Source organism: Rhinolophus sinicus, chromosome 12 (assembly GCF_057876585.1).
Source record: "Rhinolophus sinicus isolate RSI-liver-muscle chromosome 12, RSI-T2T, whole genome shotgun sequence".
In the NCBI taxonomy this organism is placed as follows: domain Eukaryota; kingdom Metazoa; phylum Chordata; class Mammalia; order Chiroptera; family Rhinolophidae; genus Rhinolophus; species Rhinolophus sinicus.
In genome coordinates this window covers 27,703,297-27,719,753 of record NC_142512.1, presented here as the reverse complement: position 1 = coordinate 27,719,753, position 16,457 = coordinate 27,703,297, and the positions used below count along the sequence as shown (strand labels likewise).

General features: G+C 33.5%; 1 protein-coding gene across 32 annotated transcripts in view; it reads right to left on the bottom strand.

Moving 5' to 3' along the window:
- BCAS3 (BCAS3 microtubule associated cell migration factor) overlaps window positions 1-16,457 on the bottom strand; it is a 520,381-nt gene that overhangs the window by 377,560 nt on the left and 126,364 nt on the right. For all 32 annotated transcript variants that reach the window (XM_088802094.1, XM_074320579.2, XM_074320576.2 and 29 more), the window contains exons 10-11: window positions 10,363-10,439; window positions 5,793-5,876 (exon numbers count right to left, since the gene is read on the bottom strand). In XM_088802094.1, the coding sequence (XP_088658220.1) occupies window positions 5,793-5,876; window positions 10,363-10,439 (161 nt within the window). The remainder of the gene's footprint in view (window positions 1-5,792; window positions 5,877-10,362; window positions 10,440-16,457) is intronic.

Sequence of the window (16,457 nt, the reverse complement as noted above, 5' to 3'; positions counted from 1 at the left end):
CGATCTCTATAGACTTCCTCAAACATCTCAGGTTTACTGAAGACAAAATTCAGGCTATAGAAGTTCAGTAAAACAGCAGCTCATACAACTAGCCAATGACAAAGCCAGAGTTCAAAACTAGGACTATCTCCAAAGCCTGCTTTTAACTGCTCTCCAGTATAGCCTTGTAATCTATTCCTGTTACTACTAGTGATCTCACACTTTATGAATTCAGAACACAGATGAATACTCTGGGCAGTGGGGAGAGGATGAAGACCATAATAGTGTATCTTAATAAATACTTAAATAAATGACTAGCAAAGCCATTTGCTAAATTCAAGCAAAGATATAACTTACAGCTGACTGAAACCAGGAAAAAGCCACAAATCAATTGTAACCGTTTTGTTTAGTGCTAAAAACTCAAACTGCAGTGATTATAAAACACAGCAGTGTTCCTCAATTAGCAGCCAAACATTTGTTTCAATAATTCACAAGAAATGACTTACACAAAGTCTGTTAGAGTGTTGTCAAGAAAGCCTCTTGAAGGACCAACAAAATCAGGCGCCACAGTGTATTGATGTCAAACGCTGGCCAGGAAGTCTTATTAACCTCTGAGATGCCTCAGCTGATGTACTTACTCCATTACTGCTAATGGAGATGCCCCCACTTAAACGGAGCTACCCCTTTATCAAAGGAATGACTTTCAGGTTTCAAGTCTTAGCTTGTTTTAATATATCCTCCCCATTTGCCCTTGAGCCTATTTCATGCTCTTATACCAATGAATAGGAATAAACGAAAATAACTGGAGCACACAGAAAATGGGAAGTAATGTACCAAAGCAAACCACATGATAAAGGGAAAAGTGAATATAAGAGAACTAGGAAAGAAAGCTCCAAAAGGTGGGGGAAGGGGGGCAGAGTAGTATATTTCATAGTGAAAGGATCATATTACATGAAGAGCTTTTGATATTTCTCATAAAAAAACAAAACAAAAAACCAATGACTACCAGTGGGGTCATCTTATTAGTGCACAAAAACCTAAACCCAAAATTGAAGTCATCAAATCTATACTTTGTACAGTAAGTGACAGGATAGTACTATCGTAGCTCACTAACTTTCAACACAAGGTCTAATGCAGGAGGTGAGAGAGGGACGCTAGGAGTTTTCTACATTAGTAAAGACCTTTGCTTCCAGGAGAAATTTGTTTCCATGTCACATCAATGAGCACTAGTGCCCAGAAGTAATATAAAATAATGTTATGTAATAATTTTCACATACCACATTAAGATACCTAAATCACCTCACCGTGTAATTAGCCTTTTCACTACATTTTAGTAAAAACGTTATGGGCATACCTGGTGATTTCCTCAAATACATACAAAATACAAGGAGGCTAAGCAAAAGTTAGGAATAAAAACACAAATTCCATTTTGGACAAATAGACATGTTAACTTAGGTGGAGTGTCCGCACAATCTGAGGTATCTAAATTTAAAAGCTCATCATATACCCGACTAATCTTCAAGAGTATTCACAGAACTAAACCGTATCTGTAAAAAAACTGAACATAAATTTATAACAAATGTGTGAGATAATTCACTATGATGGAAAATTCCAATCAGCATGGTACTTACTTATTCTGTTCGGTTACAGACAGATTTGCCAAAGGGTCACTAGTCGTCTTTAACCTTTCTCAGGCCGTATCAGTTGTCCTCCCTATCCATTAGTGCTAATGCTGCTGCCCTCACAAAAGCTGTTAGTTGTCATTAAGAAGTTATCAGATAGCAAGAGAAAACAGAGGCATTTTTATTAAATCAATTTACCACACTGGGGTTAAAACACATTAAAAGGAAAAATCAAATAGGACAGTTATAGGGTAACTAGGAAATATGGACCAAGATTTTATAAATGTATCCAAATAATCCAATTTGAACAAATTCAATAATTTTTTCCTTTATCACCATCACAGAGAATTCATCACTATTATATTCTTTATAAGGAAAGACAATAAATTTTGAAATCTAAAAGTATAACAGTTCATTTTAAGTTCTATTTGAAAACCCAGAAATTGTTAAAAAAAAAAAAAAAAAAAAAAAAAGATTATTGGCTCTAAGGAGATCCAAGTACATATACAATTAATATGTCTATACTTAACAATTGTATGGTGAGACAAAAAATAAAAAAATTGAAAAATTAATCCTTCAGTATAACAAAGTGGTTAAGTAACCTCTATGAAGCCATAAGAAGCTGTCATCAGAGAGAGAAAAATATCAGTACTTACTCTTCCTGAGAAAGTGATTTAACAATGAAACGTGAACTTATTTTAAGATTAGTATTTCTTAAGGAGCACATTCTACATGGTTTTTAAAATATTTTCCATGTTCTATCTCAAAAAATATCATATTACCTAGAAGTGATAAAAATGGTAAGAAATAATAAGAAATTTTATTTTCTATTTTCAATGACAGCCTAGGTAAATCAGATCAATCCTCACAATGAAAACAAGTAGGAAAACGGGGGAGAACTTTTTGAAAAAGCTGTTTGAAGGTATTGAATATTTAACAAGATAGTGAAGAGTTACTAGGTCTAAATCTAAGAGAACAAAGAAATCCAGACATGTGAGCAGGGCCTAGACGCACTTGATGATTCTAGAGGGTGTTGCTAAGAGACTGAGCTGTGTTTTTGACAGACTTGTGGAGCTAGTTGGTCATATTCAAAGGAGCCAACCTGATGACCTTCCTTCCATGCTTTGGGTTAGAACATAAAGGGATATACACTGTACAGTACAAGTTAAGACTGAATGTGTAATAATCAGACTCTCAGAGCTATTTCAGGTGAGTTTTGTTTAAATAATTTAAGTAATCTCAATCCCTGAAATTTGGATTAAGATAATCCAAGACTTGATAGTGCTATAGAACTCTGGTATCATCTCACACTCAAAACTGTTTCTAAAGATTTTTAAAATAAATTCTGGCATACAAAGAGTCAAGATGTCATAAATGAGGACCAGCAGAAACAAATAACAAAAACACACCCAAAAGGGAGCCAGATATTGGAGTTATCAAAAACATCTTTAAGATGACCATTTTTACTGTATTTAAACAGTCTGGTAATTTGAGAGAAATGGAATTCTAGAGAACCAGAAACTATCACTATTTACTAAAAGACTCTATCAATACACATATGTTCGATTTTATCACTCCTTTTGTGCATATATTGAGATAATCTTTCTTTTCCCTTTATTCTGTTAATGTGGCAAATTACACTCATCGATTTTCAGTAATAAACCAGCCTTAATATTGTGGAATTATCCCAACTGGATTGTGACACATTATCCTTACTATATATTGTTTTCTTTTCTCTGCTAATTTTTATTTAGGACTTTTTATATCTATGTTCTTAAGACAGGATTATAGTTTTTGTTTTTCATAATGCTCTTATCAAGTTTCAATACAAGGCAATCTTGCATCATAACACAAATTAGGCATAATCTGACTCTTTTTCATTCTATGGAAGAATCTTTGTAACGTTGCCCTTGTTTATTGTTAAATGTTAAATTTCTCTGGAGAGGATTTCTAGGTCTGAAGATATTTTAGGGAGATTAGAATTTCTTTTCTTAGTAAACTTCTATACCCCATTATACAGCAAAGTACAGGAATTATAAGTGTTCATAATGATTAATTTTCACAAGTGAACACACTAATATAATAGGAGTATAATCCATAATGTAACAGTAACAAAAACAAAAGAATATATTTATAATTGTAGATTTGATGTATTTACCATGTAAAACTGAAACTGCTTTATACCTTACAAAGCTAATTTACCCACGAAGCTTCTAATATCCAATAACTTACTAAGAGAAATTATCATTGTGGGGGTGGGAGACATCCCAACTTTCTAATCTTTCCTATATAAAATATCCAAGTGAAATTAAGGATCATTCTATTTCTGGTAGGATTTTAGGAAAATAATTTGTCAGCATTTTTAAATAAAGCTCATGCTCTCTAACTCAGGAGTCTATAAGTGTACAAATAAATATAAGAAAAACGTTTTCAAAAATATTTCATGACATTTAAGTACAAGTTAAAAGAACAGGGTAAGATATATGATTGGATTGAATGTGTTAAAACTATCAAGAAATGGGTGACTTTTATGTCCATGGTTATGTTTTCACTTCGTTTTGCAAATTTACAAACAAGAACATGAATAATCATTACAATCAGGTAAAAGCAATTTAAAAAGATTAAACATTAACCACTTTGTTCAAGAGCTAAAGGCAGAATTCTATCCATTGGCAGAGCTAACAATGAATTTCAATTAACACCAATTTCATTGGTGACCAAGCGTCTATTTGAAATTGACTGGATCAAGGTGTTGTCAAAACGTAATTTCTTAAGCATCTAAATGTGGAAGACACGAGTATATTCCTTGCAGTCTGAAATATCGGAGTATAAAATGTAGGGAGTTTGGACTTGTTCTTTGCAAAGCATATTTAGTCTAGCCTCATTCCAGCATGTCCATTTTTTCAGCTAATAGTTAAACGGCTAAACAGTTACTGAACAAAGCAGGTCACTTTCCTTTTATGCAGACACAAAAACACATAATTAGAACAAAAGAGGAGCTGAAAAGTTGTCCTCCATCACATAACTGAAAATTAGTCAAAATGATAATACAATGAGCTACCCAGATGCGAGTGTATGGCACAGATAAGTCTAAAAAGAAAAATCTAATACTTGAGCAGTAGATCTCATTGGTCTATTTTGTGCATCTATTATAAACTAACTGAATAACACTGATGCTGCCTAATTACTTTGTCTCAGATTTCTCTTCACTGAAATAACCACCGTAATTTTTGCATACACACGAAGAGAAGTAAACAATTTTTATAAAGATTCTCAAATCTAAAATATATAGTGCTGTAAGCATAAAGACATTCAGTATTTACCTTCTGAGTGAAAAGTATGTAATGCTTCTCTCATCAAACCAACGAGCACATTCTAAAGCACACCATGTAAGCATTTGTGATCAATCTTGAAGTATTTTTGTATTTGTTTTACATAAAAACAGTGTGACCTTTGATTCCCTCCCTGTGGTTTACTTTAAACTGTTGTTCTTTTCTGAACAGTTGTGCTTTCTATTATATGCTGTCATTTAGATTCACTATGTCATCCCTATTATTAGAATTGTTTTGTTGTATACTTCAGAATTCAAAAGGATAGTGATTATAAGAATACCTTATAATCAGCATAAAGTTTACAAGCCATCATCAAAATTAACCCTCGCAAACACACAAAAAGAACTCACATGACAAATGTGCAGGGGGCAGCCCTATGACATAAGTGAATTTTTTAATGTGCCAGGGGTTTAACTCCCATTTTCCTAAGGAATAATATTCTTTTTATGTCAAAAAGATTCCTAAATGTTCAAAGGTGCAAAGGGACGTCAGTATTGATAGAATAATGAAAATCATACAGCAAGAATCCATAAGTCACCACTTCAGACATGTAAAGCTTCGTTTGAAAGAGTTACTAATTACATAACAGACTTTAGCTTACAGACTTAAATATTTAAAATTGGATAAATAGAAACCCTGTAATCATTGCAACACAAAGTAAAGTATTATTTATGAACCTGAAGAAATTAAATACCTAATCATTTAGCCACCGTGTCTCATGAGTGACAAAATAATTCTGACTGACGTCTTACTTTCATTTGGGAATGAAAAGGGAAGAGGCAATCGCAATCGAATTCGGGAGAAAAACTTGGTAATTATTCCACATAATCACAACTCCCAGAGACTACTGGATACTCACTTTAGCAGCACTAATGACTGTAGCTGTATAAGACTGAATGTTGTCTCCACAGGCTCCGCCACGGGACTGATGACATCGAATCAACTGGAAAACGAGAGAAAGGAACCAGAAAGTCATTTCTATTAAACTGTTTAATCTACAAGCTATTAGGATAGAGCTTATTCACCACGCATAATGATTGTGGTGGGTGGGAATGTTTGCATGAGTGTATTTCATACAAACAGCCAAAAGCCCGCTGAGACACTTTTACTCCTTTTTATAATCTACTGGTGCCACTCAGGCAGTTTCATGCTCAAATATGATTTTTAATTACAAGATGAATGGTCTTTAAGAATTCATAAACACTGAAATGGTAGAATTTGGGATCTGGCAGCCTTCCCCCAAATAAAACTTAAAAACAAAAATCAAGGGACGCATGCCTTCCTAACATTAAATATTTAATGTGCTAGCAAATTGGAGGTTTTGTCCTCTTAAATCCTACATAAAGATTATAAAACAAAACTTTAAAATGACAAAAAATTGCCATATTTCCATTTTCAACCATGTCAGTGAAAAAGTGGCACAAATTGTGCATAAATCCACTACGACCCATATAGTAGCTATCCACTTCATAAGGCTTACTAGTTTTACCGTGAAAAAGACACGCGCTTCTTCCTGCCCAACCTACAAAAATTAACCTGCCAATTTTCAAAGTGAATCGCTAGTTTGACATCCATGATTCTCTCATGTGCTCAGCAATAAACCGGGATTAAATCCTACACTTCCTAAATTCAGTTTTTAAAAAATCATTAGCCAGATTTTTACATGTAAATTTTTTTTAAAAAATGACTAGAGTATTAGAACAGTTCCATAGTCTAATATGAATTATAAAAGCCCATAGAATTGAGACAGAATCTACATCTTCCAAAATATAAGAACAAAAAATGCTTTATGTAATTTAAAACGTCAACTGATAAAGATTAACATTAAACCTTTAATTCTAAAATCAAAATTTTCTTCATCACTGACATTTATTAAAAAACAATCGCTCAAAGCAATAATAATATGTTATAATGGAATATCTTTAAAAGTCTGATAGGAGATGCCAAGCTGCCCACTGAGTGGTTGCTTAAGCAGATTTCAAGGTCAATGGTGAGGAATTTTCCAAATGACAGGTGATCAGCAAATGTGGTTTCACATAGGGGAAAATAGTGAGTTAGAAAACAACCATTTTAGTTAATAAAAAGAATGTGTCTCACTGATTCACTCACTCACTCATTCATTTATTTACAAATACACATTCAGAACAATTATGAAAATTACCCCTCGGGTGCCTCTTACCATATGTACAAAGAATGTTATCTTGGAAATACCACTATCTTTTCCCCACTTCAGATAATTAAAATAATCAAGGACAAATATGTGAAAACAAGCAATAAATATGTGAAAATCTTTTCAAAAAAACTGAAACTGAATTCTGTGTCAGAATTTCTACATAAACGTAATTGAGACAAATTTTTGTTTAAAGCATAGAATCATTCATTTGAAAATTACATTTATATCTCAGTTCATCAAAATTAAAGATAAATCAGAAATTTCTGTAATATAAAACTATCAAATGGATTAATTTCCAGGAAACATAGGTAAGCCAAAAAAGCAAAATACGAAAGACCACATATATTACATTTTGGGAAAGAAAAGGAAATAGAAATATATATAACATATAATGAAATACATAAGCATATAAATAAAATATAAAAACAAATGTAAACAATTATATGTCCAATAAAAACTGTAACAGCAACGAAGGATAAATTAATCAAAATAAAATATAAACACAGTATTGGAGGTTTTGTCCTCTTAAATCCTACATAAAGATTATAAAACAAAACTTTAAAATGACACATTCAGTATTAGGCAGCGATGGGAGTGGAGAGAATTGCAAAAGAATACTAAACTCTTTTTATTTGGTTTGACTTTTACAGTGGTATTAGCAAGCAATTCTGCAATTATTTCTTGTAGTATAGGATTGAACAATGGAAGAAGATGTGCTTATGTCGGTCTCCTATGCAAAACAAGGGACATATAAACAGGAAATGGGGGATGAAACGAAAGAATGTGTACATGTGTATACACAAGTGCACAAGTATACATATATGTATATTTTTCTACTTATGTATAATATATAGAGAAGTATAAGTGTGGAAACAATACACATATGTTTCCAAACTTTGGCCACTAAAAGGGTCGAAAAGCAAAACAACTCCAGCAACAATGAGCACACCTACCAGACAAAGCTTAGTATTAATACCCTTATCCACTAAAAGGAACCAGGAGGTCAGAAGTAGCAGATTCCAGGGCTGAGGTGGGGCAAGCACAAGATGAAACTGGACACATTCTTATGACAGCAAGTAAAGAAATCATTTTTAAAAATATCCGATGAAGGCATGTCATAATATCACAAGAACCAGCCTAGAGGGGTTCTCTCATTGTTCAACTCTGGGAGAATTTGATAAAGACAGAAACAATTAAAAGTGAATGAAAAAATAGGAATCCATGAATTCATATCCAAAATACAGATACAAAATATAGGGAAGGGAAATATATAACTTCAACATAATCAAAAGAAAACATCAAAAAACTCAAAGTAAAAATCATTCTGCTTTTTAAAAAGAGTAGTGGGTAGAGAGAGGAAGTTGTATCATCAAAATTTTCGAGGTTGTAAAAGACAAACATTGCGTAACAGTCCATACTAAAAGAGTCTAAAGGGACATTCCAACAAAATACAATCCCCGATCTTAGACTGGATCTTGTACCATAGGAAAAAAAAATCTACAAATGACATGATATGGTTAATTGACAAAACTGGAATATGGATGGTAAATTAGATAAAAGCATTTTATCAATATTAAACTGCCTGATAACTTAAATATTAAGGGGTAATATGATATATGTAAACTTACTCTGAAATGGCTCAGACTAAAGGGTACATGGGTGGGCTTTGGGCTATTTGTACTATATTTATTCTTGCAAGTTTTCTGTAAGTTTTCTGAGCTAAAAGTACAGTTAAAAAGAGGCATTGAAAAACAAACCCAATCAAGATATATGTCCTCTTGCTTAAAATTTTAGTCAAAGAGCATTTTCACTAAAAGAGACTTATTCAAAAAATTGATTACATTTTGCAATTCATCACTCAGCCCAAAAGCTAAAAAACAATGAGAAACTGTTATGTAAATACTACGGAAAGATTTATCTAGAAATATTTCTTCCAAAGGATGGAACAATCAGCTGAATAGCAAAGCCCTTGTGAATGCCACTACACTTTCTGGTCTCTTTATGTAACACTAGATATTATTGACACGTATCTCTACAAAGGCACGACACTTGGCACACATCCAGCCTATGCATCTATGAAGGGAGTCCTTCCCACATGAAAAAAATACGTTACTATTTGCATAACACAATTCTAACTGGGTAATTTTTCACACATGAGAATACATCTACAAGAGCCAATTACAATTATTACATCTTCTTGGATGTCTCCAGCACTCAAAGAAATGTATTACAAATGTAAACATTAGAAGACACCATTGTCTCCACATTGAATAGTATGCCTCTTGTCTCATTTGAAGATATATATTTCTCTATTTTTTGAGATATACTGGAAAATCAATAGAAAGAACAGATTGGCATTCTGGCATTCAGTAAAATGTAAAATATCTACCTGTAGCAGACAGAATTTTAGAAAAGTGTCAAGGAATTCGCCAGAAAAATAACTTTCTTCAGTAGTTTCTTGATTTTATGAATTTCAGACGCTTTTGAATTTACTTGCTCTTTGGTTTCATTAAATACTTACTGTACTTGCCATACCTAGACTTGTGTTAAAAACTCTTCAATAAATATTTTAAGAAACAAGCAAAAGTGAAACAAAAAATGATTATCTTCTTTGAAGTCTACCATTTTTTTAGATTTAATTCTATATTCACATACAGGCCACTAAATAGCATAAAAGGGATTTCACTTTTCCTTTCCGAAAATTCAAATTTGCCATGTGTTTTGAATTGGACAAAAACAAAACTTTCAGTGTATAACTATAATGTCTTCATTTACTATGATAACCATAATACATAAGTGAAATTGATAAACAATGGGAAAATTCAATAAAATGTGAGCATCTGTGATTTAATTATTAAGACAAATGTCTGAACCCTTGTTTAGATTTAGTCGTAGACAAATAGTTAAAGTAAATTTAATTATTCTATGCCTCAGATTCCCAACCTACCAATAAAGGCAGAAGTCATTCCCGCCTCCTAATGTCCAGCTCCACAGAAATACCTTTGATAATATCAATGTTGAGGTTTAAGATTAATGGAGTAAAGTTCTCTATATGAAATTAAGCATAGAAAATTAGGGTTGAGTCCAAATACTGATCTTAAGCAAGAAGGAAGATAGGACAATTATTGGGCATCCAACCAAAACCAAAGAAAATAAACTAGTAAGTTAAACATTCGCTATTGGTTGGTAATCACTTTGGGAAAATTCTTCAAGATTTGCTCCATTACCAATGATCCACACATGGGCCATGCCTTACCTTGTTTTCTGCGTAAGCCAGCCAGCGGCTCCCAAGAGCAACAGGGTTCATGTTGGGCCCTGGACAAGGATAGCAGCCTGAAACATGTCAAATGGCAATATTGAGAAATGTCTTCATAAATTTTCTATTGGTGCATCATACTTTGAAGCCATAAAAATGGAACAATCAAATGCTTTTGTTTTTTTCAAGTGTCACATAAAATTCCCATAATACTACTCATTTTTTTTAATAGCTAAGTGAAGTTCTTTCTTTCCCCCTCTACAGTTTCCTTTCGGTTTTGACTTTGTTCCAATCAAGAAACAAATCTGGGAAAAACTGGTAATCACTTTTAGCAAAAATTGGGCATTTTATACAGTTATTCATAGAACAAGAGAGAGAAGCTAAGGGGAAACATTTAAAGTTCGTAAGTCTACAACTTCATAAGTCAAGCAACAATGTTTGGAGAGGAAAGAGGAAGGATACAGTTGGTTCAGGAATTTAAGGGCAAAAGATAAGGAAGATATGCACATAAAAGGAAATGACAGTACCATGGTGGTAGAGGGGGAAAAAAAAACAACAGAGAACAAGTACTTAAATATGGGGCCAAAGAGAAGTAATCCACAAAGGGTGCCTCATTGGAAAAATGTTGGGGAACTATTTACATATTCCTACAGTAAGCACTCAATTTTCAATTTCATTCTTCTTGTCTTCAGCCCAGCCAGTAACAAACTAGTAGGAAGGATTATTTTACGGCTTTCTTCTGTCAACACAAATAAATCACGTATTCCTGACAGTGAACACCATCCATACATGGAAACACCAATGCCATCTTCCTGTATTCTACTAACCGAGACACACACAATTTAGTCACAAAAGTGATGTGTGTCATCCTGAGGGCTCTCATCTCCCTTCCTGGCTATGCCAGTAAGATCTCTGAGGCTAACGATCTCATCGGTCAACTATACAAAAAATACTTCACTGTCTCACAAAACCACTTTAAAAGGACTAGTCTAAAGAGACTGCAGTAACAAAGAACACAAAAAGCCTAACCTAAAGAACTCCTGGTTTATCATTCCACAAATACCGGGTTAATATTTTCACAAATGTTTTTCTCTAAAAATGTACACGAGAGGATCAAACGGAGGTTATCTATTTCAAAGTTTAGGTCTCCATTTGGAATCTACATGTATACTATCATAAGACAGAAAAGATTTTATAACAATAACCTTTTCTTCCCATGGCAAAAAAAATAGACAAAGTACATGAAACATATGTGCCTAATAGCAAAACCATAGCATTTCTGAAGTGTAAAGCGCACAGCTGACAATACTCTACCCGGCAGAAGTTCCTAATCTGTTACTGATCCCACAAAGAATATCAACGTATGATAGTTTATGCAAAAGCATACTTATTAATAAGAAAAAAATTACTTTGACACTTACTGGCAAAAAAATAATAATTCTTATGTTCTTATTTTTTGTTAATTTCTATCTTCCTCCCACTTAATTAGAGAGATATGTAAAGTCAAGGATTTGTGCCTTTTTGTTCACTGCTGAATCTCCACTGCCTAGAACACTACCTGAAAAACAGCTTAATAAAGATGTTTGAATAAATTAAATGCAGCACCTAAATTAATCAAAGCATATTTCTAAGGCATGGGCAAAAAAAGTCATCTACATAAGAAAATTTTTCAAATATTCAAATAGTGTGCTCACCTAAGAGCCAGAACTTTCATTTCAAAGCCATTATCAATAGAAATCTTTCTATTGGTTCACACAGTTCCCTGAATTCAGAGAGTCTTTTAAATTATAGTTTTCACATCACCTCCTTCAACTGCCATCTATTTCGAGTTTTCATTTTTAAAGAAAATAAAGAACTTATAAAGAAGACAATGACCCTAAGAAAAAGTCCCATCAAATAAAATGTTTCTACGTTTTTGCATGTCATTTAAAAAACTTTTTATTTGGGGCCGGCCCAGTGGCTCAGGTGGTTAGAGCTCCATGCTCCTAACTCCGAAGGCTACCAGTTCGATTCCCACATGGGCCAGTGGGTTCTAAACCACAAGGTTGCCAGTTCAATTCCTCGAACCAAGGGATGGTGGGCTCCGCCCCCTGCAACTAGCAACGGCAACTGGACCTAAAGCTAAGCTGCACCCTCCACAACTAAGACTGAAAGGACAACAACTTGAAGCTGAACGACACCCTCCACAACTAAGATTGAAAGGATAACAACTTGACTTGAAAAATAATCCTAGAAATACACACTGTTCCCCCAACAAAGTCCTGTAAAAAAAAAAAAAAAGTATAAAATCATTTAAAAAAAAAACTTTTTATTTGAAGGGAGGTGTTTGGGATATTTTGGCGTTTTGGAAAATCGACTTCTGGATAACTAGGATATTACTATATCCACTCAACGCTCATTATGGACATATAAGATGGACACATGCACAGTACAAAGGCCCCCTAAAATAGTACAAAGACAATTCTAACAAATAATATGCAGTATTTACATAATAGATTCATTATTACACTCCCATTGAGTAAACTAATTTTATTCATACAAAAATATACTTATGTGTATACATATATTCAACAGATATTTTCAGAGCTGGAAAAATGAGTATAAATATGGTCTAAAGTAAAGTTTCTCCCTTTTAAATGTCATGAAAGAAGAACCAAACGAAAAACAGAAATAAATACCTGTGAATTATATAGCTTTACATTAGAGGTAGCTGATCTCCTGAAGTTTAAAGTCAACATAATCTAACTTTCAATCAATTCTGATAGCCAGTTTTCCTGAGAGGATCCTAAAAAGTATATTCTCCTTTCTAAAACAAAAGGATACTAAGGAAAAATGTAGTTAACAATTCTTCATTTTACATTTTGAGTCAATGTTTGTAGAAACTCAGTGGACCTCAAGAATTATAGTGTATTGGAATAAAAGCAAATTGTTTTTCTGCTCTTCAAAAACATTTTACAGCTGGAATCAGCAGAACATCAGCCACTCAGCACTATCCCAACTTTATAAGCATGACTCCTTTAAAGATTAACTGTTGCCTCCAGCTAAACTTTGAAAACAAGTGAAGGAAAAAAAACCCTAAACCTCTGTAATACTGGGACTAATTCTACCGTGTTTACAAAGTTTGTGAACAAAGTAAAAGAGAAGTGATATTTTAAACTCAGATTTCCAAATTTAAATGTTAAGATCCAAGGTAAAATCTAAGACAAGCACATTAAATGAAGATTCTTCCATTACTAAAGTAATTTAAAAGGCACATGAGACTGATACAAGTTTAGATGGCATCCTCCCAGAATCATGGTTCTAATGGGGAGTTGACCTGAATTCATTTTGAAAAACAAAGGATTTTTAACTACTCTCTGTAACACTCTGCCTCGTTTTTTCTTGGTAAGGACAACTCAAAAGATTTCAGACCATTTTGAAAAAAACAAAAACAGAAACAAAAACAGATGTCTGCATTCATGGTCAATTGACTTTCAACAAGGGATCTAAGACACTTTCCATAGTCTTTTCAACAATTGATGGTGGGTCAATTGGATATCCCCATGCAAAAGAATTAAACCCTGTCTTCACATTGCATACAAAAATTAACTCAAAATGAATCAAAGACTTAAATGAAAAAGCTAAAAGCATTAACCTTTTGGAAAAAAACATAGTGGTAAATCTTTATAACCTTAGATTACACAATGCTTTCTTAGATACGACACCAAAAATAACAAGTGATGAATAGATAAATTTGATTTCATCAAAACGAAAAATTTTGGGCCTCAAAGGACACCACCAAGAAAGGCAAGAGGCAACTCAGAGAATGGGAGTTTTACAAAACTTACACTTGATAACTGACTATATCTAGAATATAAACAGAACTATTATGACTCAATAAATAGAACTATTAAATTTGACAAAGAACATGTAAGATGGTAAACAAGCTATGGAAAGATGTTCAACATCACTAGCCATCAGGGAAATGCAAATCAAAACTATAATTGGAGACCACTTCATGAGATACCAATAGAATGGCTATAATCAAAGAAACAGTAACAATTATTGACAAGAATGTGCAGAAACTGGAACCCTCATACTGCTGGTGAGAATGTAAAATAGTACAATTACTCTGCCTAGCAGCTCTTCAAATAGTGAAGGATAGAATAACCACATAACCCAGCAATTAATTTGGCTCCTAGGTACATACCCAAGAGAAATGAAAATACATGTCCACACAAATACATATACACAAGAGAAATGAAAATATTATTTCCCCACAAAAACCTTTCATTCAAGAAAGCATTATTTGTTAATAGCCCCCAAATGGAAACAAATTAAATGTTCATCACTTGCTAAACAGATAAAATGTGGTATTATACATACAATGGAATATTGTTCAACAAGAAAAAGAAACGAAGAACACTATTCCACTGTCTGAATATACCACAGTCTATTTATCCAGCCACCCAATGAAGGATATCTTGGTGGCTTCTACATTTTAGCAATGTGGACAAAACTGCTATAAACACCATGTGCAGGTTTCTCTAACTGGACTTAAGTTTTCGACTCCTTTGGGTAAAGATAAAGGAGTGCAATTGCTGGATCACTATGGTAAAAATATGTCTAAGTTTTGTAAGAAACCACCAAACTGTTCTCCAGAGTAGCTGGACCATTTTGCATTCCTACCAGCAATGAATGCAAGTTCCCGCTGCTCTACATTTCTGTCAGCATTTGGTGTCGTAGGTGTGTAGTGGTATCTCACTGTTGTTTTCCTTTGAATTTCCCTGTTGACATATGATGTCGAGCATCTTCTCATGTGCTTATTTGCCATCTGAATATTTCTTTGGTGAGGTGCCTACTAAGGTGTTTGGCCCATTTTTTAAATGGGTTGTTTTCTTACTGTTGAGTTTTAAGAATATTTGTTTGGCTAACAGTCCTTTATTAGATGTCTCTTACAAATATTTTCTCGCAGTCTGTGGCTTTTCTTCTCATTCTCTTGGCAATGTCTTTTACAGAGCACAAGTTTTTAATGTTAATGAAGTCCACCTTATCAGTTATTTCTTTCATGAATTATGCCTTTGGTGTTGTATCAGAAAAATCACCACCATACCCAAGGTCATCTAGGTTTTCTGCTGTTATCATCTACAAATTTTAAACTTTTGTGTACTGCATCAATTTGAGTTCATTTTTGTTAAGGATGTATGGTTTGTATCTAAAATCAGATTTTTGCACGTGAATGTCTACTTGTTCGAGTATCTTTTGTTGAAGAGAATATCTTTGCTCCACTGTTCTACCTTTGGTCTTTGTCAAAGGTCTACGCATCTTTCTGGGCTCTCAATTCTATTCCATTGATCTATCTATTCTTTTGCCAACATCACACTGTCTTGATTGCTGTAACAGCCTTATAGTAAATCTTCAAGCCAGGTGGTGACATGGAGGAAACTTGAATGCATATTACTAAATAAAAGGAACCAATCTGAGAAAGGTACCTACTATATACTTCTGACATTATAAGAAATGTAAAACTACGGAGTTAATTAAAAGATCAGTGGTTGCTGGAGGAATAAGGAGGGCAGAGATAATGAATGGACACAAAGGATTTTCAGGACAATGAAAATACTCTGTATGATATTACAGTGATGGAGATATGTCAGTATACATTCATCTAAACCTATAAAATGTACAACAGCAAGAATGAACCCTAAGCTAAACTACTGACTCTGGGTGATAATGATGTGTCAATGTAGGTTCAATTGTAACAAGTGTACCACTCTAGTGAATAATGTTGAGAAGGGGTGAGGCTAGGTATGTGTGGGGAGAAAGGTATATGGGAAATCTCTGTACCTTCATTACTAAGGTACCACAATGCTCAATTTTTGCTGTGTACCTAAAACTACGCTAAAAAATTAAATCTTTAAAACAGAAAATACTGAAAATAATCAATTAATTCTACAACATGGATGGACTATGATTATATCTACGTTCAATGAAAAACACCAGTCACAACAGAACACATACTGTATGAAATCCAGAAGACTATTAATATGCTCTCCACAAAGACATATAAGCACAAAAAACATTAAATAACACTTCAAAGATTTACTTGACCATCT